Source organism: Dipodomys ordii, unplaced genomic scaffold (genome assembly GCF_000151885.1).
Source record: "Dipodomys ordii isolate 6190 unplaced genomic scaffold, Dord_2.0 Scaffold47, whole genome shotgun sequence".
Classification (NCBI taxonomy): domain Eukaryota; kingdom Metazoa; phylum Chordata; class Mammalia; order Rodentia; family Heteromyidae; genus Dipodomys; species Dipodomys ordii.
In genome coordinates this window covers 11,346,520-11,373,507 of record NW_012267263.1, presented here as the reverse complement: position 1 = coordinate 11,373,507, position 26,988 = coordinate 11,346,520, and the positions used below count along the sequence as shown (strand labels likewise).

General features: G+C 44.6%; 1 protein-coding gene across 3 annotated transcripts in view; it reads left to right on the top strand.

The window, feature by feature from the left end:
* The window catches only part of Sept6 (septin 6), a 101,048-nt gene that overhangs the window by 11,417 nt on the left and 62,643 nt on the right, over positions 1-26,988 (top strand). For all 3 annotated transcript variants that reach the window (XM_013019815.1, XM_013019813.1, XM_013019814.1), the window contains exons 2-3: positions 7,129-7,243; positions 21,586-21,781. In XM_013019815.1, coding sequence (XP_012875269.1) covers positions 7,129-7,243; positions 21,586-21,781 — 311 coding nt within the window. The remainder of the gene's footprint in view (positions 1-7,128; positions 7,244-21,585; positions 21,782-26,988) is intronic.

Genomic DNA, 26,988 nt, shown 5'->3' with positions numbered 1-26,988 from the left:
TAGTTGGTTTGGCAAGTGTCATTTTGGTAATGTCTATGCATTGTGTGCCGATACACATACAGGCTTTTTGTACCTATATTGCCTCGGATTCTGCATCTTATTCTCCAACTTCTTTTTATTTACTTTCGTGTGCCAGTGCTAGGGATTAAACTGAGGGCTTAGGCACTGTCCTCTAGCTTTTTCTTTCAAGGTTGACACTCTACCACCTGAGCCACAGCTCCACTTCCAGCTTTTTGGAGGTTAATTAGAGATAAGCATCTCATGCAATTTCCTGCTTGGGTCAGCTCTGAATTGTACTTCTCAGATCTCAGGCTCCTGAGAAGTTAGGATAATAGGTCTGAGCCACTGGCACCTGGCTCTATCCTTGATAGGCACCTGGTAGGCACCTGGCTTGAATTCAGGGCCTGGGTGGTGTCCCTGAGCTTTTCTACTCAAGGCTAGTGCTCTACCACTTTGAGGCACAGAACCATGACCAGTTTTCTGGTGGTTAATTGGAGATAAGTGTTTCATGGACTTTCCTGCCTGGGCTGACTTTAACCTTGATCCTCAGATCTTAGTCTCCTGTGTAGTTAGGATTACAGGTATGAGCCACCCGGCACCTGACTTCTATTATTCTTCTGTATGGCTACACAATGTTCCAGAACATGCCCTGTACCATAATTTAGTAAAATATTTTTCTGTTGTCAGGCATTTCCAGTTTTTCAGTGTTATAAACAATGCTGTAATAAATTTCGTTGTATATAGATCTTTGTACAGAATGGGAGGTTTTGTAAAATAGACTGAAAGAGGAGGTTTCAGGGTTATAGGAGCCATGCAATTTACAATTTTGGTGACTGGCCTTTCTGGCATCTGTGTTTAAGCTTTGCACATGGCCCTGACTGTTACTCAAGATGACAGTGGAAGGTTTCATTGTTGGACGTGCTGGGCCAAGCTGCCAGTTCCATCTCCCCTTGTGCACATTGTAGTCAAGGAAACATTCAATTAAGTGCAATTAAAGTAATCAGGACTTCAATTAATCAGGAGGAAGGGGAAAGAGATAAGGTGGCAGAGGCTTAGTGAGACAGTAGGAAAGACACTTCTAAAGTCAGTATGCTTTCAGTGCAATGTTTTTGTCTATTGCTACAAATTTACCTCTGAACAATGAAGGCTAATATTCACAATGAAGACCTTACCTAAGATTCATCAAGCCGGGTGCTGGTGGCTCATGCCTGTAATCTTAGCTACTCAGGAGGCTGAGATTGTGGTTCAAAGCCAGCTGGGGCAGAAAAGTCCATGAGACTCATTTCCAATTAACCACCAGAAAACCGGAAGTGACGCTGTGGCTCAGGTGGTAGAGCCCTTGTCTTGAGCTGAAGAGCTGAGGGACAGCGGCCAGGCCCAGAGTTCAGGCCCTATGACTGACCAAAAAAAAAAAAAGATTAATCAAAACACAACCAAGGTGCCTGCTAGACAGGATCTCCTAAAGCAGGAACTGTACTTTTTTTTGTTGTTGTTGGTCATGTGGCCTGAACTCTGGGCCTGGGCGCTGTCCCCCAGCTCTTCAGCTTAAGGCTAGTGCTCTACCACTTGAGCCATAGCACCACTTCTGGCTTTTTCTGCTTATGTGGTGCTGAGGAATCGAACCCAAGGCCTCATGCATGCAAGGCAAGCACTCTACCACTGAGCCACCTTCCCAGCCCAAACTGTACATTTTTGAAACTATTAACTATCAGGATTGAGAGTAAACAAAAAAATAGGTTGTGAGACTTGAACTCAGGGCCTGGCCACTGTCCCTGAGCTTTTCTGCTCAAGGGTAGCAGTCTACTACTTTGAGCCATAGCACCACTTCCCGTTTCTGGTGGTTATTTGTAGAGAAGAGTCTCATGGGGGACTTTCCTGCCCAGACTGGCTTTGAACCGTGATTCTCAGATCTCAGCCTCCTGAATAACTAGGATTATAGGCTTGAGTCAACAGCACCTAGCTTTGGATTGAGATTTAAAAAAAAGTTTGCTGCTTAAATATTGAGTAGCAAGGAAAACAAAACAAACCATTAAGCCATGTTACTGTGGCTCATACATGTAATCTTAGCTACTTAGGAGGAGGCTTAGTTGTGAGGATTACAGTTTGAAGCCAGCTTGGGCAGGAAAGTCCATGAGACTCTTACCTCCAATTAACTACCAAAAAGCCAGAAGTGGATCTGTGGCTCAAAGTGCTAGAGTGCTAGCCTTGAGCAAAAGTGTTCATGGACAGAGCCCAGGTCCTAAATTCAAGCCCTAGTACCAGCACACAAAAAAGGAAAAGAAAGGGCTGGGAAGGTGGCTCAGTGGTAGAGCGCTTGCCTTGCATGCATGAGGCCCTGGGTTCGATTCCTCAGCACAACATAAGCAGAAAAAGCCGGAGGTGGTGCTGTGGCTCAAATTGTAGAGCAGTAGCCTTGAGCTGAAGAGCTGAGAGACAGTGCCCAGACCCAGAGTTCAGGCCCCACAACCGGCAAAAAAAAAAAAAAAAAAGCAAAAACAAAAAGGAAATGAAAAAGAAAGGAAAGGCTATATGGCCAATAAAAATAAGAATTTATTTATACTTTATTACTCAAGAAAACACCCTTCTGTATTATGTCAGATTAAGTCAGATTATGAAAAGGAATATAGAGGAATATCCCTGTTCTTTTAAATAAAGGTATATAGACTGGAGGGAAATACATATAAATATTAAATGATTATCCCTGGAGAATAATATTATGGGTGATTTTAATTTTATTTTTAAAAATAATTTCTGTATGAGAATTTTTCCAATGGAGCTTGATTATTTCTATAAAATATAAAGCCTACCAGGTGTTAGCAGCTCTCCCCTGTAATCCTAGCTATGCAAGAGGCTGAGAGATCTGAGGATCTTGGTTTGAAGCCAACTTGAGCAGGAAAGTCCAGGAGACCGTTAGTTCCAATTAACCAACAAAAAGCCAGAAGTAGAGCTTTTGGCTCAAGTGGCAGAGCACAACCCTTGAGAGAAAAAGCTAAGGGGCAACACCCAGGTAGAGTGCATATACAACACACACACACACACACACACACACACACACACACACACACACACACACAGAACAAAATAAAAATACAGAAAAGCCTGGTAAGTGCAATTTTTTGAATAACGGTTTATTTAAAAGCACATCCCTTGACATCCTACTAAACAAACTTCTTTTCTTGGCTTCTTTCCTTCTATCTGTGGTGCTATCAGCCAGAGCTCCCAGACTTAGACCTGGTAGCCAGCTTTGGTTTCTTATTCCCTCGGCCTGGTTACTCAGTGGATCTCAGACCTCAGTTAGGACAACCTCAAATCTGTTCCTTTCTTGTCTGCAGTGCTAGGCATGCAACCCAAGGCCTCACTTGTGCTAAGGCTTAGCATTGGTGCTTAGTAGCTAGCATATGGTCTACTGCTGAGATTCCTCCCCTCTTTCCCTCCCCTCTCTTCGTTTTCTTCTTCTCCTTCCTTGTCTTTTTCTTTTTCTCCTTCCTCCTCCCCCTCTTCTTCCTCCTTCTTCCTCTCTTCCTTCGTCCTTCCTTTCTTTCTTCTTGTCTTGCTTTGTTGCCTAGCCTGGCTTAAACTTGAAATCCTCCTGCTTCCACCTCCCAAGTGCTGGGATTGCAGGAATGAATGCACTACCATGACATCAGGTCACTTACAGCGGTTACCCTGCCAGTTCAGCATTATTGGAGCCATATCCTCCTATGTCTCCTTCATATTAGTTTCTTGTTCTTCTTTCCCTACATCTGGTGTGACGTTTCACAAACGCTACTTATATCATGGCCCTGCCTTCTCATTACTCAAGAGTGTCTCAGCTCTACTGCTAAGGGAATAGAGCCCATCTCCTCCTTTTGCTTGCTGGAGTATAACAGGGGACACCTGGGAGGTGTTGTGCAAGTTTCTGATAATGAGAGAAATCTTTATGGCGAGGGACTGTCCACACTGTCCTCTATGGAGTCTTCCTTTCCTCTCCTTTTTTTGCCACTTTAGATCAGAAGTTTTGGAGCACTTGAAATTTCATGGTGCTGAATTTAGAGACAGGAAGAGGCAGCCAGAGGCGATAAAGTATGGCTCAGGAAACTTCCACTCTGAATTCCTCCCAATTTTCTGGGGCCTGCTACGTAGGAGGCGCCATGGAGAGAAGCATATTGGTTCTTAAGTTCCTTCTCCCAAGAACCAAACAGTGAAAAACTTTCATTTTAACTGTTTGCTTTACTAAAAAAGAAGGGGAAAAGGGGGAAGGAGAAGCAGCAAAGGGGTTGAAATAGAGAACAAAGCCCCAGTGATGGAAGCCCTTTGGGTGAGGGGGCTGGGTGGAGGGTAGTTGGAGGAGACCACAGGCGCCGCCAACCTGATTGAATGATGACATATGGCCGTCTGTCAAGTGTGCTCCACTGGGAGTGTGTGGGGGTTGAGACATGTGAGGGTAATGAACCTGCCAGATGGTAGTTACCGCCACTAGCTCTTGGAGGATCCACTCACTAGGAGCTATGAAAGTGGGATTCCTAGCTGCGGGGAGGTGCTGTCTGGAGCCAAACATTTTGGCAAAGTAGGTACTAAGAGGCTCTTATATTGTCTCACCTCATTCCTATTTACTTATTTATTTAGTCTGTCATGGGGCTTGAACTCCAAGCCTGGGCGCTGTCCCTGAGCTATTTTGCTCAAAGTGAGTACTCTACCACTTTGAGCCACAGCACCACTTCTGGTTTTCTGGTGGTTCGTTGGAGATAAGAGTCTCAGACTTTTCCTGCCCAGCCTGGCTTTGAATTGCGATCTTCAGACCTCAGCCTCCTGAGTGTGTAGCTGGGATTACAGGAGTGAGCCACGGGTGCCTGGCACTCCATTCCTTTTAATGTGAAAATGCCCTTTGACGGACCTAGCTTAACATCAGGTCTAGTCCAGGTAAGATGGTGCAGGCCTCTTGGTACTACCCATCCCTTTGGGGTTACTCCTGGCATCTTTCTCCTTATGGAAAGCTTTGGTGCAGCCCCACCCAACAGAAAGGCTTCTTCCAAAGCCCATAATTCCTGTCTAGCTCTGCTGTCTCACAGTTTCCTTTCCTGTTCCTTCTGCCTTCCCCTTCTCCACTCTGACCGTTGGCAGTCGACATGTTTCTTGAGTACTTGCAGGCCATATGTGTCCTTTCCTCCTGGCTCCTTGGAAACCTGCCCTAGTTTGAACTTCTCGCTGGTTTTGTAAAACCATTAGCCACACCATGCTTTAGGCCTGCAAAGCTTTGGGCCTTGCAGGCAAAGCAAAGTCCCTAGCCTTTCCAGGGTTGGGAGTGGTGTGGCCGATCCTTGTGGAGTCAAGGGAATGGGGAAACTTGGAGACAGTAGGAGGGAGCCACACATATTCTGTGGCATTCTGGGGTTAGTCTGGGTCCAAGGACAACCTCCCAGTGCAGTGGAAAGGAGAGCTACTGGTAACTGAATGGTTTCTTCATGCTAGACACTCTACTGTATGCTCCAGGAGCATTAACCTATAGAATCTGCTCACCAAATACTAGTTCCTGCTTGGCACTTGTAGCTCACATCTGTAATCCTAGCTACTCAGGAGGCTGAGATCTGAGGATCACATTTCAAACGCAACCCAGGCAAGAAAGGCTGTGACACTCATCTCCAGTTAAGCATGAAAAAGCTAGAAGAAGTGGCTCTGTGGCTCAAGTAGTAGAGTACTAACCTTGAGCAAAAAAAGCTCAGGGACAGTGCCCAGGCCCTGAGTTCAAGCCTTAAAGCCCTGGAACACACACACACACACACACACACACACACACACACACTCCTGATTTTTATCATGGAGAAACTTATTGAATAACTTGTCACAGGTCACAAGCTAGATGATGGCAAACCTGCCTGATTTCAAAGCCGTGTGTGTGTGTGTGTGTGTGTGTGTGTGTGTGTGTGTGTGTGTGTGCACATGCATGCGTGTATGTGCGCGCGAGCGAGCGTGTGTGCGTGCACATCAGCCCTGGGGTTTGAACTCTGGGCCTGGGTTCTATCTCTGAGCTTCTTTTGCTCAAGGCTTGCTCTCTAGCTCTACCATTCTTGAGCCACAGCTCTACTATTGGCTTTTTTTCTTTTTTGGTGTAGTATTTAGTTACGGGGTTTGAAGTCAGGACCTGGGCACTGTTCTTAAGCTCTTTTGCTCAAGGCTAGTGCTCTACCACTTGAGCCACAGCCCCACTTCTGTTTTTTTTAAGAGTCTCTCAGGGACTTTTCTGCCTTGGTTGGCTTCAGACCTTTGTTCTCAGATCTCAGCCTCCTGAGTAGCTAGGATTACAGGTGTGAGCCACCGGTGCCCGGCTAAGCCTGTGTTCTTAATGTGTGTACCCTGACACTTTTCTAGATAGATCCTCAAAGTGTACATCCTAGAGGATTTACTTTATTTTTAAGGTCATTGGAAAGTTTGCTGAACACTTACACATAAACCACGCCTATTATGTGTAGAAGTAGCTGATTTGACTTTCTCCCTCACCTCTAAGATTAGCCATATATTTTTTTTTTTTTTGGTCAGTCATGGTGCTTGAACTTGGGGACTTGGCACCGTCCTTGAGCTCTTTAGCTCAAGGTGAGCGCTCTACCACTTGAGCCACAGCGCCACCTCTGGTTTTCTGGTGGTTAATTGGAGATAAGGGTCTCATGGATCTTCTTGCCTAGGCTGGCTTTGAACTGTGATCCTCAGAGTTCAGTCTCCTGAGTAGCTAAGATTATAGGTGTGAGCCACCAGCGCCTGGCTTTAGCCATATCATTTTGTAGGATGGACATAGGATGAAACTGAATCTCAGAGACATTACCCACTTCATAAGCGATGCAGTCAGAATTGCACCCAAGTCTGGGTTCCACCAGTAGTGTTTCTGACTTTCCCCTCCTTCCCCATTGAGCCTCTTTTGTAGTTTCTCTGTCTGGAACTTCATTAATGTTTGTTACTGAGCTTACAGGATGCCGGCACCCAAGCGTCCATGACTTCCAAGTTGATGGATGACCATTTTCTTTGAAGTCAGGGAGTGGCTGAGTGAAGAGAGGGGGTGGGGTGGGGGGGTTACTTCCTTCTATGTGCATGGAGAATCAAGACCTAGATTGCTTCTAAGCACATTTTTTATCTTTTCCCCTCTCTCCTCTCTTAAATCAGGGTGAAGGTTGCCGAACTGTCCCCCTGGCTGGACATGTGGGGTTTGACAGCTTGCCTGACCAGCTGGTGAATAAGTCAGTCAGCCAGGGCTTCTGCTTCAACATCCTGTGCGTGGGTGAGTTATTTCCATAGCAGGAAATTCTATTGCAGAATATGGACCCTTAATGGTGGCTGGATGTGGCTTTGCAGGTAATTAGGTTCAATAATGTGTCATTCTGATCTAGTTGCAAGAACTTCCCCCCCCCCCTTCTCCTCTTAGCTCTCTGCTCGCTTTTAAAGCAGCCAGCCATAATTACATTTTTTTTTCCTGGCTAGACCAGAGTCTGGGCCTATACCTTGGGGGAAACAGCGCTGTGTAAAACCCAGTAGAAACTCTTTGAACAGGGGCTAGGCTGCTCACGGACTGCTGTCAGGTTCAGCCTGATTGAAGAAGACATGAACCAGGTCATAATTGAGAGGTTATGATGGCCGAGGAAAGAAAAATGGCTGCTCACCAGCTCTGAGAAGGGTGTTGGGCATGTTGCTTCCATTTGTAGCTCCTTTAGCCTTGGTACAAGTGAGATCACCCATGCGGTGTGCTGAGATCTTTAATTCCCCTTAACTGTATCTCTGCCCTACACCTTTAATCTCATCTCAGTTGCGGGAGCTGCATCTTTTAGTTGTTATTGTTTTGCTTTTTTTTTTTTTTAATTTGTAGAGAGGTTCTCATTTGTTTTAGCTCAGGTCTTTGGATCTTCCTGCCTCAGCCTCTTGAATGCTGGAATTCTAGGTGTGTGCATCATACTCAGCTCAGAAGCCACATCTCAGTCCCCTCTATATGTTCATAAAGAGAGTTCAGTGTTTGTGAAATGAGTGGATGAGACAACTCCACAGGAACCACTCATTTAGTTCCTCACTCTCTCTTATTAGCTACTTAGGTCCTTAGTCTGCAAAGTGAGCAGAACAAGTAGCGTTTATATCCTTGTAGAACCCAGGAACACAGGACTTGGGAAAGACAAAGGATTTACCCCAGGCAAAAAAGAAAACATGGCAGAGCCATAACACAGACCCAGGCCTGGCCTTCCTGTTCCTCTTACTGCCTTTCCAGCTGTTGCCAACAATATCTTTGGAGAACACGATAGCACTTTGGAAAGCATCAAGTACCAATCATGCAACCACGAGGAACAACAGTTCCTTGATATTCTTTAAGAATGTCTCCTTAGACCTTAGAAACCCCAAATTTTCAAACACAATCATGTAATTTTCACCCCACAGTGCAGGAAAGCAAACCTGTGTATTTTCAGTGACTTCCTTTTGAACCTTAATGATTATATAAATACCATAATAAAGTCAGTTTTCATACTGGCTGGAACACTCAAACACTTTGGCTAATTGCTTTTGATTATTTTTGTAGAGATTGTATAAGTAACTCATTCATGGTGTAGCTCAGAACCAACCATTGCATTGAATATTGTACTCTTAAAAATTCTTTTTTGCCGGGCGCCAGTGGCTCACGCCTATAATCCTAGCTACTCAGTAGGCTGAGATCTGAGGATCACGGTTCAAAGCCAGCCCGGGCAGGAAAGACCATGAGACTCTTATCTCCAATAAACCACTCAGAAAACCAGAAGTGGCGCTGTGGCTCAAAAAAAAAAAATTCTTAAAAAAATTCTTTTTTTTCTTAAGGTTTAAAAATTCTTTTTTTTTTTCTCACTTAAGGTTACTTCCTTCCTGCCTTCCTGCCTTCCTGCCTGCCTGCTTGGCTGCCTGGCTGCCTTCCTGCCTTCCTGCCTTCCTTCCTTCCTTCCTCCCTTCCTCCCTTCCTTCCTTCCTTCCTTCCTGAACTTAGGGCCTGGGCACTGTCCCTGAGCTTCTTTTGCTCAAGGTTAGCACTCTACCACTTCAGCCACAGTGCCACTTCTGGATTTTTCTGTTTATATGGTACTGAGGAATTGAACCCAGGGCCTCATGCATGCTAGGCAAGTACTCTACCACTAAGCCACATTCCCAGCCTCAAGCTTATTATTTTCTTGGGCTTTTTTTTTTCTTCTCCCTTCCTTCACTCTTTCCCAACTTATTTTCTGAAAGAGAATCACTGCACACTCAAGGACAAGTAGAAAATAACAAAGTGACTTCTAAATATGGAGGGCAGACAAGTCAAGCTAGGCTCACTCACTAGCGATATGACTCTTTTCCATGTCTCAGATTCAGAACCTATGACATGAAAATATATGTTTCACACACTTACACATTTAGGGGCTTTATTTTGTTTTTTTTGTCGGTCGTGGGGCTTGAACTCTGGGCTTGGGCGCTGTCCCTCAGCTCTTCAGCTCAAGGCGAGCGCTCTACCACTTGAGCTACAGCGCCACTTCCGGTTTTCTGGTGGTTTATTGGAGATAGGAGTCTCACGGTCTCTCCTGCCCGGGCTGGCTTTGAACCGCGATCCTCAGATCTCAGCCTCCTGAGTAGCTAGGATTACAGGTGTGAGCCACCAGCGCCCGGCCATTTAGGGGCTTTAGAGTCCAGATCAAGCCCACCAATCTTTTGAATTCTGAAAGTCTAATTCATAGTAACAATTAGGAGTTATGTTTTGGTGCTATTAGGATTGAGGAAACAAAACAAATCGAAGACAGAATGATTGACATCAAGAGCAAATGTGCCATCACATCCCATATTAGCACCACCAAATCTCTATTTAACAAGATCTCCAATCTTTGGCTGGTGGCCACCTTCTTTCCCCTAATATTTGATTACTGAAATATTCCAGCACAAACATATCAGATTCCCTTGGCACTCCTCCCAGAGCTTCCTCCATATGACCTGTGCTGAAGTTTGAGATGAAAAATGACCAAAATTCACCCGAAGCAACATTTCAACCAAGTGCACAACTGGGTGGGCCCTGGAAAGCTTCAGGATCCAGACTCTGTGAAGCGGAATGGCTCTCGATGGCAGAAATATGTAGGGGGACATGACATGGAGATCACAGGCTCTTCTGGGGTCCAAAGGAAAAGGAAGCCAAGACTAAAAAAGTGCCTGGAAAAAATAGTAACTCCCCCTTCCCCCTTCCTACTTCCCACACATGCCTTATCCAACTACAGCTGCTTAAACCTGCACCTGCTGGGATGGAATAGCTCGGCGGGGAGGGGGGCCCAGGACAGGACAGTCCCTCCAAGAGGGGAGGAAGAAGAAGGAAACCTCACACATCCTTAAGCTCTCTCTCTCTCTCTCTCTCTCTCTCTCTTTCCATATACATATTTGTCAAGTTCTAGGAAATGGCCGCCCCAGTAACTCCTCTTAGACCTGTGTGTGGAGCCATTGGGTAGTCCCACCTGGATGGGGTTAATCTTTTTATTTTTATTTTAATTTTTAATTGCTACTATGAAGGTACAGATGGGTTATATACATCAGGTAATGAGGTCATTTCTCCAGTGAATGGGGTTTAATCTTATGCTCATGTACCCTCCTTTTGCTGAGCCAAGGTCACAGCAGCATAGAGTGGCTGAGACTGCAGTCTCAGCCTAGCCACAGTGCTGGGTTGTCACTGACTTGGCAAAGAGGCAGTAGCTTGGCTGGTGAAGGTGATCTTTCCTCTTAGAGGACTTTGAGAGCAGGTGTTCAAACCTATTGCCTGTGCGTACCTGTCAGGTGAACTTCCTTAATGACTGTTATAAAACCCTTCTGTTTGGACATAAAATGTATTCCCTCGAAGTATTTTTAACATAAAATTGTGACAATGCTAGTTTGCATTATTAACTGAGAGCTTTGATCTCTTTTCTACATTATTTCTCTTGATACCCATGTCCAGCAGAGTATCTGATCTACAGATGTGTGTGTGTGTGTGTGTGCGCGTGCGTGCGTATGTATGTGTGTGTGTGCACGCCTGATGTTTGAAATTGAGAGGGACAATTTTTATGAATCTAGAGCCTGATTTATACTAACAGTACCCATAAGTGGTTCCCATAATTATTACTTTGAGCTGTGCACATTGGTGTGAACATATTGTACCTCAGGTCCAATAGACTCTCGAGGCTGATGATAATTAGAGTGGGTTGAGATTCCTCTTCCTCCATCAGAAATCATTTCTGAGGGGCTGGGAAGGTGGCTCAGAGATAGAGTGCTTGCCTTGCATGCATGAAGCCCTGGGTTCAATTCCTCACCACTGCATAAGCAGCAAAAGGAAGAAGTGGTGCTATGGCTCAAGTGGTAGAGCACTAGCCTTGAGTTGAAGAGCTGAGGGACAGTGCCCAGGCCCAGAGTTCAGACCCTATGACTGATCCCCCCCAAAAAAAAATCATTTCTGAGCCAGGCACTGGTGGCTCATGCCTTTAATCTTAGCTACTCAGGAGGCTGAAATCTGAGGATCAAAGTTTGAAGCCAGCCTGGGCAAAAAGGGCCTGCTGTGAGATTTTACCTCCAATGAAGCACCAAAAGCCAGAAGTGGAGCTATGGCTCAAAGTAGTAGAGCACTAGCCTTGAGCACTAATGGTCAGGGACAGTGCCAAGGCCTTGAGTTCAAGTCCCTGGATAGCACCAATAAAATTCTATCTTAAGCCAGGTGTTGGTGGCTCATGCCTATAATCCTAGCCACTCAGGAGGCTGAGATCTGAGGATCAGGGTTCAAAGCTAGTATGGGCAGAGAAGTCTGCAGGAGACTCATCTCTAACCACTCAAAAACTAAGTGGTGCTGTGGCTCAAATGGTAGAGAGCTAGCCTTGAGCACAAAGAGGCTCAGGGACAGCGCCCAGGCCCTGAGTTCAAGCCCTATAACTGACCAAAAAAATACTATTGGAGCTGGGAATGTGGCTTAGTGGTAGAGTGCTTGCCTAGCTAGCATGCATGAAGCCCTGAGTTCGATTCCTCAGTACCACATAAACAGAAAAAGCCAGAAGGGGAGCTGTGGCTCAAGTGGTAGAGTCCTAGCCTTGGGCAAAAGAAGCTTGGGATAGAACTGCCCCAAAAAAAAGTTCTAACTTATTCTTTAGCTTCAGAAAATTGTGAAGATCCCATGATTGTATTTGTTTGTTTTTGTTTGTTTGTTTTTTTGTCACTTGTGGGGCCTGAACTCTGGGCCTGGGCGCTGTCCCTCAGCTCTTCAGCTCAAGGCTAGTGCTCTACCACTTGAGCCACAGTGCCACTTCCAGCTTTTTCTGCTTATGTGGTACTGAGATCCCATGATTGTAGATGTGATTATAGGAGGCCTCAAAGGAGCTACCAGACCCCACAGTACATGTGTTCTGGGACCCATTGCTTTATACCTCTAGGGACAATTCATCCACATATGGCAACAATAGGAAGGGCTGGGAGAGGAGCACAAAGGGTTATAATGATAATATTTACTTTGAAGCTGCTCAGGATTCCAGACTCAACTGTGCTCTATTGAACTTGGAAAACACACAAGAGAAGCAGGATTGAGGCATTCTACCAGAGCAAGGAAAGGGCAGCTAGCATTCTCTCAAGGTCACTGGCCAATTATTCTCGTACTTTGTGTCTGGGAAATGCAGCTGCTCACCTAAGACAGGCTGCTAGCACCAGCCAGCATCTAATGAGGCATCACAGGACAAAACTTGCCAAGGAGCCGGGTGCCAGTGGCTCATGCCTGTAATTTTAGCTACTCAGGAGGCTGAGATCTGAGAATCATGGTTCAAAGCCAGCCCAGGCAGGAAAGTCTGTGAGACTCTTATCTCCAATTAACCACTAGAAAACCGGAAGTGGCGCTGTGGCTCAAGTGGTAGAGCACTTGCCTTGAGCTGAAGAGCTCAGGCACAGAGTTAAAACCCTATGACCAGGGGGAAAAACAAACAAACAAACAAAAAACCTTGCTGTGGTTTGTATTATTATCCATTCTTTTCCATGGTGTCATTCTTCCCACCATAGCTGATTGGAAGCTACCCATGTAACACTGATGCATGCAGATTCCAAAAGAGAGGCAGGAAGCTGGACAACGCTGGCTGGAGTATGTCAGCGTTTGCCAGCCTTCTGCCAGTTCAGGAAGGAGAAAGGGCAAGGTCACAGGACCAGTTAAGAACCTGTCCCCAACCATAGGCTACCTAGATCTACTGGAGTTCCAGTGGAGTTCCTATTGAACTCAGAGCTATTCTTCTTGTTTACCACAACATTCAAAGCTGAAAGGACTGGGTTCTAGCAGAGTGTTGTAAAGCATTTGCCTAGTAAGCCATGGGTTCAACTCCCAGCACCGCCAATAAGAGAAAAATAACAAAGGCAAAGGAGACTTGAGTTCCATCTCAACTGTGATATTGGCTCTGTTTTTGGTTGGTCATGGGGCTTGAACTCTGGGCTTGAGTGCTGTCCCTGAGCCTATTTGTGGTCAAGGCTAGTGCTCTCTCACTTTGAGCCACAGCTCCACTTCCGGTTTTCTGGTAGGTAATTGGAGATAAGAGTTTCACAGCCTCTCCTGCCCAAGCTGGTTTTGAACAGCAATTCTCAGATCTCAGCCTCCTGAGTGGCTAGGATTATAGGCATGAGTTACTAGTGCCCAGTTGGGATAGTGGCTCTTGTTCATCTGTATGTCCTCAGCCTCTGGTTTCTATTAGAGGTTAGGGAACTACTTGGCAAACTGAACAAATCTATCATGCCTAGGAGTCCTTTGCTTGAGCAGAGTGGTTAAACACATCCATTCCAGCATTACCATTGATGGAAATGCTGCTGGCTCTGCCACTTACCTGTTTGGGACACTGGCTTGTTACACATTCTCCACATTGTAAAGATTAGGAAAAGTAGGAGTAGGGGAGGCTGAGCAACAGAGGGAATTCATACTGCTAATGAGGGGCTTAGTAAGCTAACTGTAAATGGAGGACACACTGTGGTATCTTGGCGCTGGTTGGGGTGGAGTTCAATGGTAGAGATTTCTCATGGAACATGCATTTAGGCCCTAGGCTCCACCCCTACAAGCTTAAAAGGTCAAATTGTAGTATTTGCCTAATAGTCTTGTTATGAGGACTAAATAGAAAAAAATACATATGGCTGAAGTTTATTTAGCTCAGTGGTCAAGTACTTGCCTCATAGGTGTGAGGTGCTAAATTTCATGCTGAGCACTGCAAAGAAAGAAAGAGAGAGAGAGAGAGAAAGAGAAAGGAAGGAAGGAAGGAAGGAAAGAAGGAAGGAAGAAGAAATTACATATATATTTACAGCAATACTAGGCACAGAGTAAGTGTACTATAAATAGTTGCCATAGTTTCACTTCAACTTTCTTTTTTTTGTGGCTGTGGGGCTTGAACTCAGGGCCTGGGCACTGTCCCTGAGCTTCTTTCTTTTTTTTTTGGGTCCGGTTGTGGGGCCTGAACTCTGGGCCTGAGCGCTGTCCCTCAGCTCTTCAGTTCAAGGCTAGCGCTCTACCACTTGAGCCACAGCGCCACTTCCGGCTTTTTTTTCTTTTTGCTTATGTTTTGCTGAGGAATCGAACCCAGGGCCTCATGCATGCAAGGCAAGAGCTCTACCACTGAGCCACCTTCCCAGCCCCCCTGAGCTTCTTTCTTATGCTTAAGGCTAGCACTCTAGCATTTGAGCCACAGTGCCACTTCCGGCTTTTTCTTTTCTTTTCTTTCTTTCTATTATTTTTGCTGGCCCTGGGGCTTGAACTCAGGGCCTGGGCACTGTCCTTGAGCCTCTCCATGCTCAAAGCTAGCGCTCTATCACTTGAACCACAGCTCTACTTCCAGTTTTTTCTGTTTATGTGATACTGAAGAATTGAACCCAGGGCTTCATGCATGCTAGGCAAGCACTCTACCACTAAGCCACATTCCCAGCCCATCAACCTTCTCTTTCTGTGGGAAAATAGACTGGGACTCAGAGATGGTCCAGGGCTGTGACTCAGGCTGTCCCGTGGTGACCAGGCTAGGATTCTTCATGTCATGACTTGCAATATCTTTATTGCACAAGGTACCAGGATAAAAACAGCAGCTGAGGAAAAGGAATAAATCTCCCCCCCCCACCCTTGCTGGCCCAGAGACTTGAACTCTGAGCCTGAGCACTGATTTTGTGCTTCTTTTGCTGAAGGCTAGCACTGTAGCACTTGAGCCACAGCACCACTTCTGGCTTTTTCTGAGTAGTTTATTCGAGATAAGAGTCTCAAGGACTTTCTTACCTGGGCTGTCCTCCAACCCAGATCCTCAGACCTCAGCCTCCTGAGTAGGTAAGATTATAGGCATGAGCTACCAGCACCCGAGGAAGACAGCTGAATTTGCATAAGTTTGTGTATTTGTATGTATATGTATGTGCCAGTACTGGGGCTTGAACTCAGACCTTTATGTTGTCACTTGGCTTTCTTTTTTTTTTTTTCTTGAGGTGGTGAGGTGTCTGTGCCCCCCTTTTGGTACTTTGCAGACTCCCTTGCTTGAATGGAAGATGGGGCAGAGGTCCCTTGGCTATTAGGAGCAGAGCGGGGCTGAGGGGGTCTCTAGCTGTACTTTTTTTTTTAAGGTCTTTTTTTTTTATTGTAAAGATACTATATAGAGGGTTACAGTTACATGAGTGAGGTAATGAGTACACTTCCTCTTGAACATTGTTACCCCCTCCATTGTTTTCCCCCTACCATCCCCTCCCTCCCTATCTTCCCCGAGGTTTTTTTTTTTTTTTGATTGTGATTAAGTGATTACATAATTTCTGGAATTTCACAGTATTGTGGAATAATGATGCTCATTTAAAGTCACAAGTTCATTCTAACTTTCCTGGAGCAAATTGTCTATCACAGTCTGTAACATATAACAGTGTTCACATGTTATATACCATACATGTGATCAGCAGCATGGGGATATTTAGTAGTGGTTCAACCAGATGAGCAGGAGTTCTTTGTTTCTTAAGTCCTGTTAGTTTTGTCGTATCACCTAACATTTTGGATTTAGCATCCACTTATCAGGGAGACCATGTACCGTTTGTCTCTTCGTTCTTGGCTTACCTCGCTCAACATGATTCCTTCTAGCTCCATCCATTTCCCTGCAAATGCCATTATTTTGTCATTTCTAATGGCTGCATAATATTCCATTGTGTATAGATACCACAATTTTTGGATCCATTCATCTGTGGTGGGGCATCTGGGTTGTTTCCATATCTTAGCTATTGTGAACAGTGCTGCAATAAACATGGAGGTGCACGTGTCCTTGTATATTGGTTCCTGTTGTTCAGGAAGTGGTATGACTGGGTCGTAAGGGAGGTCAATCTTTAGCTTTCTAAGGACCCTCCATACTGCTTTCCAAAGTGGTTGTATAAGTGTACATTCCCACCAGCAGTGTAATAGGGTTCCTCTTTCTCCACATCCCCTCCAGCATTTGTCGTTGGCTGATTTGTGGATGTGGGACATTCTGACTGGGGTAAGGTGGTATCTCAGGGTTGTCTTTATTTGCATTTCCTTCACCACCAGGGATGATGAACATTTCCTCATGTGTTTCTTTGCCATTTTTATTTCTTCATTTGAGAAGTCCCTCTTAAGTTCCCTTGCCCATTTAGTAATTGGTTTGTTAGGTTTGGGAGGGATTAGTTTCTTGAGTTCCCTGTATATACAGGATGTTAACCCCTTGTCTGATATATTGCTGGTAAATATTTTTTCCCAATTAGTTGGTTGTCTTTCTAGCTTAGTTGCAATAGATTTAGCTGTGCAGAAGCTTTTTCACTTGGCTTTCTTGATTGTAGCTAGCACTCCACCACTTGAGTCATTTTGCTGGTTAATTGGTGATAGAATCTTGAGGACTTTTCTTCCCAGGCTGGCTTCAAACCCAGGCTGGCTTCCTCCAGGTCTCAGCCTCCTGTGTAAGTAGGACTATATGCATGAGCCACTGATATATGGCTTAAGTTTTACTATAGTGGTTTTTGTGAGTGTGTGTGTGCGTGTGTGTGTGTGTGTATACGTTTTTTTTATTGTACAAATGCAGTACAGAAGGGTTACAGTTACATGAGCAAGGTAATGAGTACATTTCCTATTGAGCATTGTTGCTTCCTCCTTTGTTTTTCCCCTACCAATCCTTCCCTCCCACCTCCACAACTACCCTCTCCCGGCCCCCCATCGTGGATTTTTGTTTGTTTGTTTGATTGATTTTCCGTGGTGCTAAGGTTTCAGCTCACGGCCTTGTCTTGTTAGGCAATTTCCAGTCATGTCCTCAAAACTTTTCTTTTTGCTTTCTGCTTTAGCTGTTTTTCAAATGAGATCTCAAGCTTTTTGCCTGGGCTGGCCTCAAATTTCTATCCTCCTACCTATGTGTAGGTGAGATCTACACGTGTGAAACACCGTACCTGGCTTCTTCTTTGCGATGGGGTCTCAGTAACCATTTCCCTGGGCTGGCCTCCAACTCCAATCTCCCTATCTCTGTCTTCTAAAACCTGAGATTCCACCTGGGTGCTTGCTGTGTGCCACACTGATTTTTCACCCAGGCTGGTGAAATCAACATCACACTGTCTCAAGGAGTATATATCCTGGGGCTTGAACTCTGGGCTTGGGCACTGTCCCTGAGCTCTTCAGCTCAAGTTGAATGCTCTGCCACTTGAACCACAGCTCCACTTATAGCTTTTTGGTGGTTAATTGGAGATAAAAGTCTCACAGCCTTTCTTGCTGGCTTCAACTTGAGATCCTCAGACCTCAGCCTCCTAAGTAGATCGGATTACAGACATGAGCCACTACTGCCTGGCTCTAGAAAAAGTATATATTACATGCTTTCCATTTAAATATAATTTCCCAAATACTATCTACCTTAAGCAAAGTGAGAGGAAATCCTCTTGGGTGTTAGTATGCATGAGTTTTAAGAAACTCCAGTGTCTCCATGCTCTGGGAAGAAGGAGAAGAAAGGGAAATTGACTCCTTGGGATTCCTCAAATTTCCTATTGGAGTCTAATTGCCAAGTTGCTACCTTCCTGTTGACAGGATCCCATTTAGGCCATGTACCTCCCTCCCCCAATCCAGTATCAGCCCAGGGCAGCTGTTAGAAGGGACCATATCTCAGGCTCAAGCTGGGTTTGTGGCTGTCATTGAGAGAGATCCCCCCCACCCCACCCCCCACCCTCCGCCCCAGCTTGACACTGCTGGGAACATGAGCACTCAAGAACCATAGAGAGAACAGCCTTGATTTTCTGCTCTTTCTGAGATATTGCATTTATTGCCATTCTTAAATACCAGGAGTTTCTTTTCTTGCAGACCTTCATTAGCTGGCATCTCATTTCCAAAACCCTTCTGTGCTGGCTTGCATCTGGGCAGTCATTTTACTGCTCTTCAGTCCTGATGCTTACCCTGCCTTCCCAGCCCTCATTTCTCCAGCTGTGCAAACAGGGTGGATCCCTTGCTCTGCAGTGCTACTCTTTTGTTGTTGTTGGTCGTGTGGGGATTGAACTCAGGGCTTGGGCACTGGCCCTGAGCTCTTTTGCTCAAGGGCCAGTGCTCTACCACTTTGAGCCACAGCACCACTTCCAGTTTTATGGTGGTTAAATGGAGAAGAGTCTCATGGACTTTCTTGCTTGGGCTGGCTTTGAACTGTGATCCTTACATTTCAGCCTCCTGAATAGCTAGGATTACAGGTGTGAGCCAGCAGTGTCTGGCCTTGCAGTGCTACTCTTAAGCACCAGAGATTCTCTCCCAGAATTCTTAGGATGGGGAGCCAATGAGACTATGTTGGGTGCTGGGGAGTAAGCCCACCTTTCTCTCTTTTTTTTTCTTTTTTTTCTGGTCCGGTTGTGGGGCATGAACTCTGGGCCTGGGCGCTGTCCCTCAGCTCTTTAGCTCAAGGCTAGCGCTCTACCACTTGAGCCACAGCACCACTTCCGGCTTTTTTTCTGCTTATGTGGTGCTGAGGAATCGAACCCAGGGCCTCATGCATGCAAGGCAAGTACTCTACCACTGAGCCAACTTCCCAGCCCCCAAGCCCACCTTTCTCTAGGAGCTGCTAGACTTTGAGTTAGGAGCTTATGACAGGAGAGGGGTGGGGGTAGAGACGCACATGGAAAATCCATTAGGCACTTATGAAGACTGGCTAAAATATACCTTGAAACAGTGCTGTAACCACCCTGTGTACTTCAAAAGTGCTGGCCCCATTTGCAGTTAAACTTCACCCCTACTTTAGGAGGTGTGTATTATGTGCGTGTGTGTTTTAGGTGTGTGTGTGTTTCAGGTGTGTGTGTGTGTATGTGTGTGTATGTATGTATGTGTGTATGTGTATGTGTGTGTGTGATAGATCCCACTGCTTTGCCCAAGTCTGTTACCTTTCATGGCAAGATCCCAACTCATCCTATTTTTCTTGGGACCCAAATGCTTCCTGCTCCATTCATTAGAGGTGGACGAAAGAGGCCTCTTTTCAGTCTTTGCTGCTAATGGATCTAGCAGACCCTGGCTAGAAACCTGATCTATTTGAGGACCCATTTCCACACACCCTGGCCATCTACCATGTTACCCAGACTTGGAGCTGAAACTGAATGGTCTCCTTGTCTCCCCTGCCCCTTCCCTCTCCCCTTCTTACTCTTTCTCCTTTCCTCATACAGAATGCTCTCATCATCGACAGATATTTTTGAAAGCACCTCCTCCCTTCGTAGCTCATTATTCAGGATAAAAGAAGCCTGGAACATGTGAAGCTAGACACACCCAAAGGGTGGAGAGAGATGAAGCCTTTTCGGGATTTCTAAATGTGCAGCTTTAGCTCAAGCCCTGCACTGCCTTGCAAATGTGTACTGTTGGTCCCAAAGGGGAGATTTCCAGGTGAAGAGCTTCCCAGGGCAAGCTGTGAAGAAAAGACAAAGCTCTAAAGTCTTCAACACACACACACACACACACAGCTCTCTCTCTCTCTCTCTCTCTCTCTCTCACACACACACACACACACACACACACACAGCTCACACACATCCCCTGGTTGGGGAGGGGTGGGAAGAAGGATAGTGTAGGAAAATCATAGGTATGCAAAGGGCAGTGAGAGTCGTTCACTACTGACATTTTATTCCAGAATTGTTTATGGGGTGGGGTGCAGTGGGGCTGGGTACGGTGAGAGGCCAAATACCTTCTGGATCCTTGGATATTCTAAGTGGTTTTAGAGCCTAGCCCAGCTTGTGGTTTCCTATCAAATTCCTGCCTAACTCTCTTGTCACCAACTTCCCTCCAAATTGAGCCTTATGATGTCTCATTCCCAAAGTGGCTTCAGGGCAGGGCCTTGATAGGTCCTGGAGTTCCCAAAAATAACCTCCCCAAACCTTTGTCAGTCAGCCCCAGCCCTTCCCCCATTCATCTCCCTCTCATGAAATTCCAGACTTTTCAAATTCCAGTGCTTTAATTTATTAGTGTCCCAAAGCCTATTAGTTAAACAAACAAATGACTGGTTTGTTTGAAATTTAAGGAGAACAGTAATTTGTGCTGTTCCCCCTCCCCCCATTAGCTAAAAATAGTACCACTAGAAGGCTCAAGCAGGCCTGAGGAGAAGCCTAGGGCAGACTCAGTCTTCCTACTGGAGACACATTTGGGATATATACAGAGTGCCTGGGAAGAGTGAGGAGGGGTAGGAAGGAGGGGGCTTCCTTCCTTCCTTCCTTCCTTCCTTCCTTTCTCTAGTCCTGGGGCTTGAACTCAGGTCCTGGTCACTATCCTTGAGTTCTTTTTGTTCAAGGTTAGCACTCTACCACTTTGAGCCACAGCACTACTTCTGTTTTCTGGTGGTTATTTAGAGATAAGAGTCTCACAGACTATCCTGCCCATGCTGGCTTTAAATCATGATCCTCAGATCTCAACCTCCTAAGTAGCTAGGATTACATGTATGAGCCACCAGTGCCCTGCTCTCTTTAATTTTCTTATTACCAAACTATACATGTTCTACTTGGAAAATACAGGAAAGTAGGAAGAAATATAAAGCACACATAATCCCATCACTCAGGCAAGCACGGGTAAAAGTGTATTGTGTTTCTTTACAGTCTTGCTAGCCATAACTATACCTCTCCATTACTGCCTAAATATAACTTACTATTATTATTATGTTACTATTTTTGCCAGTTCTGGGCTTGAACTTAAGGCCTGGGCACTATCTCTGAGCTTCTTTTGCTTAAGGCTAACACTCTACCATGTGAGCCACAGTGCCACTTTACCACGTGAGCCACAGTGCCACTTCTGGCTTTTTCTGTGGTACTGAGGAATGGAACCCAGGGAGAGAGAGTCTTACAGTCTTTCCTGCCTCGGCTGACTGTGAACTGTGTTCCTTAGATCTCAGTCACCTGAGTAGCTAGTATAAACATTTTTCTGGATATGTACTCTAGATAAAAATATGAAATGACAGAAACAATCTGAGGAGTAAAATGGAAATGACCTGAATTCCAGTTAGAGTGCGGTGACTGGTAGCTCCCGCATATTGGTCATTTGCATGTAATTGAGACCATGTAGTCAGTGTTCTTCCCTCTGCTTTTCCTTAGGTGTCGTGTGTATATTTGCTCACATACACAACACTTGAAACATGGCGTGTAATGGCCGCATAGTCACTGTGTGAATGGATCCCAACTTACCTTTTTGTTTTGCAGGAGAGACGGGTTTGGGCAAGTCCACCCTCATGGACACTCTGTTCAACACCAAGTTTGAGGGGGAGCCAGCCACTCACACACAGCCTGGTGTCCAGCTCAGATCCAACACCTATGACCTTCAAGAGAGCAATGTGGGGCTGAAGCTCACGATTGTTAGCACAGTGGGCTTTGGGGACCAGATCAACAAGGAAGACAGGTAAGGATGGCAGTCGGATGGGAGGTGGTGGCTGGGGTGGGGGGCGCAGTAGAGCATTGCCCAGAGGACCTCAGGATGTTATCATGGATGCTGGGATCCAGCCTGACTCCTCACAATTACAGGTAGCAGGTCCCTCATAAGCAGCACAATCCAGTACCTTACTCACGGCTCTAACTCCATACACTTGGCCTAAAGAAGGCCATTTTCCCAGTATACATGGGTGGGCCCCCAAGTGTACATTAAAGTGTGCATTCAGCACACTTGTAGGTTTCTGCCTTGTGCTGGGTGTCATGTTCTTGGAATCCAATAAGGTACATACACATAGTATCTGTCCTTGAGGCATTCCTGGGCAAGATCAGTGCTAAGTAAATAAGCCAATAATTTCCATAGAGTGCTATGTGTTCCATAAAGGACAAGGTACAAAAAGGCAGGGGTGAAAAGTGTCACTTCTTTGCAGTTAGAGGAGGTCAGGGTCAAGGAAGCCTTCACAAAGCCCCCCATGACTCTGAAGGATGAATCACACTACCAGATCCACAATGGATAGAACAGAAGGGCATTCTAGGAAGAAGTAATTGCTGGGACAAAGGCAAAATGATGCAGAGAGTTCTAACAGTGGGTGTTGGAGGCGTGGCTCAGGGGGTACAGCGCCAGCTGATGAGAAAAAAGCGTCAGAGTCTTGGTTTTTAATGAAAAAAAAAAAAGAATTTTGATGTATTCTAGGAAACTGCAACTGTTTGGCTAGATAGCTAGAGTTACAGAGAAATTAATGAAGCTGAAGCTTTGGGATCCTATAACCAAATTTTAGTCAGAAGGTAGTATTAGTTAACTTGGAAAGTTAAGAATAAGTGTAACTCCCTCTGAAATCTGGATCTGCCCCTGGGCTAGCAGTTGAAGTGATGAGAGGACAATAGAGGAGGTGAGTCTGCAGATAGCGTGGTACCAAATCCTAAAGTGATTTAGCTGTACATTTATGTGGAGCTGTTGAAAGATTCACTATGGCTCAAGTTGGCAGAATACCTGCCTAACAAGTACTAGACCTAAGTTCAAACTCCAGTACCTCAGAGGTGGTAGGGGGAAGGAGGTAGATGATGAAGACCGGCTGGCCTTTGAAAACAATCCTTTCAGATAGTATGCTGATAAACTAGATAATCAAGAAGACCAACCAAACTAGTGGAGCAATAAGATTGAAGAAGCAAAATAATGCTAAGATAGGCAACAAGGAGACTGATTTTTATAGATACTGAGTGGGTAAAATCATGGGACTTGGTTTTGTTCTTATTTTTCTTTTGTTTTTTGGTTTGGTCAATGGTGAGGCTTGAACTCAGGGCCTAGGCACTGTCCCTGGGCTATTTTGTTTCAGGCTAGCGCTGTACCATGTTGAGCTACAGCTTCATTTCTAGTTTTTTGTAGCTAATTAGAGATAAGTCTCACAGCCTTTCCTGCCTGGTCTGGCTTCAAACCAATGATCCTCAAATCTCAACCTTCTGTGTGTCTAGGCGTATAGGTGGGGGCCTCTGACACCTGGCTATTCTATTATTATTTTGTTTTTAAAAATTATTTTTAGCTTATTCATTAACTGTACAAAGGGGTTTCACTGTGATATGTTTGCACATGTATTGTGTACTTTGATCATATTCATCCATCTTTTACTTTCATTTTTCTTTTCTTTTTTTGTGCTGGTCCTGGGGCATGAAATCAGGGTTTGGGCACTGTCACTGAGCATCTATGCTCAAGGCTAGCTCTCTACCACTTGAGCCACAGCTCTACTTCTGCTTTTTGGTAATTAATTGGTAGTTAATTTTGGTAATTAATATAAAAGTCTCATGGACTTTCCTGTCTGGCCTGGCTTTAAACTTAGATCCTCAGATCTCAGCCTTCTGAGTAACTAGGATTACAGGCATGAGCTGCCAGCACTTGGCTATTACTCTTATTCCCCTTTGTGTTCTTCCCTCATTAAACTTTTTTTTTTTTTTTTTTTTTTACAGATTTTGGGAATGGGTTTTATTATGCATTTCTTTTTTTTTTTTGCCAGTCCTGGGGCTTGAACACAGGGCCTGGGCACTGTCCCTGAGCTTCTTTTGCTCAAGGCTAGAGCTCTACCACTTGAGCCACAGAGCCATTTCCAGCTTTCTCTGTTTATGTGGTACTATCAAATCCAGGGCTTCATGCCTGCTAGGTAAGCACTCTACCACTAAGCCACATTTCCAGCCCCTGAAAGACTCTTTTCTTCAATTAACCACCAGAAAACTGGATGTAGAATTGTAGCTCAAAGTGGTAGAGCACTAGCCTTGAGCAAAAGAGCTCAGGGACAGTGCCCAGGCCCTCAGTTTAAACCCCAGGACTAGCGTGCATGCCACACACATGCACGCACACAAAAATATATGAACATTAAAAACATTAAAAAGTATATATATATATATATATATTGTCATCTTTCCCTTTTTTTCTCCTCCTCTCCATAGACAATCCCATAATTACAGTGATGGGGTTGTTTATATTTGTATATATATTTTTAGGTCTGCTTCCACACAAGAGGAACAATTTCTATTCCTTATGAATATATGTAGCTCCTTAAGATGATATAAATACTCTTTTTCATTTGAGATTCTAGAAAGATCTCTGCCTCTCCCTTCCTTCTGTGTTTTCTTTTTTCTTCCTCTGTCTGAGCTGGAATTCACTATGTGACCTAGGTTGGCTTCTAACTAGAGATCCTCCTGCCTGAAGCTTCCCAGGTTGGGATTTTAGTTATATGCTATCATGCTAATCATACTAATCTTGTTAGCATGAAGATAATTAGACTTTGCACCGTTGGTTGAGTAGTTGGGCCACAATGTGCTTGATCTCAGCTGCAGATTTTCAGGAACTTCTCAATTAAGTTTGTCACAGCCTTTTCAGTTTCATTTATTCAACATATCTAGTATTGGACAATGCCTTAATGATGGCTTGGGGGGACTGAATGGATACTGCCCTTAGAGGCAAATCTACTTTTAATTTCTTTGTTTGTTTGTTTGCTTATTGTATCAGTATTGGAGCTTGAACTCGGCACGAGTGTGTCTCTGAACTTTTACTCAAGGCTAGTGCTCTACCACTTTAGCCACACCTCCACTTCTGGTTTTTGGTTGTTAATTGGAGATAAGAGTTCCACAGACTTTCCTGCTTGGGCTGGCTTCCCACCTTGATCCTCAGATCTCAGCCTCTGAGTAGCTAGGATTACAAGTGTGAGCCACTAGTGCCCATCTTCATGGCTATTTATTAGTTAATCCAGAGACCTTAGGCAAGATACTGAAATTCTCTGGGCCTCCATTTCTAGTCACATGTACAATGAGGCTAATGACCATAATAACCTTACATAAAGGGCTGTGATGAATTCTACTTGACAAGAATACCATAAAAAGGGGGCGGGGCACCAGTGGCTCTTGCGTGTAAATCCTAGCTGCTCATTAATCTGAGATCTGAGGATTTCGGTTCAAAGCTAACCTAAGCAAGAAAGTTTACAAGACTCTTATCTCCAATTAACAACAAAAATAATCAGAAGTGGTATTGTGGCTCAAGTGGTAGAATGCTATCCTTGAGGAAATAAAAATTGCAGAGAGGGCTGGGAAGGTGGCTTAGTGGTAGAGTGTTTGCCTAGCATGCATGAAGTATTGGGTTCGATTCCTCATAAACAGAAAAAGCCAGAATTGGCGCTGTGGCTCAAGTGGTAGAGTGCTAGCTTTGAGCAAAAGAAACTCAGGGACAGTGCCAAGGCCCTGAGTCCAAGTCCCAATACTAGTCTGTACACACACACACACACACACTCACACTCACACACACACTCATAGCATGAAACATGCTTAAGCAGCACCTGGCATGGACTACCTCACAAACTCAAGGTGTTACTATGGTTATAATTTTAATTGATAGAAGAATAAAGGGAAGACTTGTATCATGCAGCATATAGGAGGAAATTATAAATGGTGTCCAGAAAAATCAGATCAGAAAAATAACCACTGTATTTGATATGAAGGTCATGAGTATATTCAGGAAGAATAAACCCAGGAGAAATACCAGTAGAAGCTAGATTGCTGTGATTACAGACTGAAAGGGATGGAAGGATGTAAAAGCATCCAAATAGCAAAAAGGGTCATAGAACAGAAAAAACAAGTTCAAGATCAGATTCATGTTTGCATGAAAATCTAGCATATATAAGGCAGAAGGAGGAAAAAAAATGAACTATTTAGGAAATGATGCTGGGAAAATAGGCCATCCATTTAGGAAGGAAAAAAAAACCCAAATGAGACCCTTTTACACAAACACCATTCATAAAAATAGATTCCCGATGAACTAAAAACACAATTCTAAAAATATAAAGAGAAAATGTCAGAGAATATTTTTATAACTGCAGGGATAGAGAAAGCTTTTCTAGCCACGACACGAAATCCAAGTCATAGATTGACAAATCTATAGTCATTCAAATGAAATCACTTTTATATATCAAAAAGATATAAGCAAAAGGAAAAATGTGCTACAGATTGGGCAAAAATCTTTGAAATCTATTTCATGGACAAGTGATTTTGTAAAATGTCAGAAATGCTTCTACAATTCCCTGAAACTAATTGGCAGAAAGAAAGAGACTTAAATAGCCAATCAACATATGGAATGATGCTGTTTCTACTTCCCTGTTGAAATGTAAAAAGATTCTTTTTTTAGCCATCAAATTTTCCAAAATAAAAAATAGTATAATATTCCCTAACACAAAGTAATTTCATTTGCGTTGGTGGGAGTATAAACTGATACACATTTTTTTTTGGGGGGGGGGTCAAATTTGGCAATGCCCACTAAAACCTAAAATATGAATATTTTTGTGCTGGTCTGGAGCTTGAACTCAGGGCCTGAGCACTATCCTTGAGCTTTTGCTCAAGCTATTGCTCTACCACTTGAGCCACAGCTCTCCTTCCAGCTTTTTGGTAGGGAGTTAATTGGAGATAAGAGTCTCAAGATTTTCTTACCGGGGCTGGCTTTGAACTGTGATCCTCAGATCTCTGCCTTCCGATTAGCTAAAACTATAGGCATGAGCCACCAGCTCCAGGCCATGCGAATAATTTTTGACCCAGCAGTTCAACTTCTAACTACACAACCTAGAGAAACAACTGCTTATGTTAATAAGCATCCAGAAAGGACATGGATTGCACTGCACTGCACCACATGGCACTGCACGGCAGTACTGG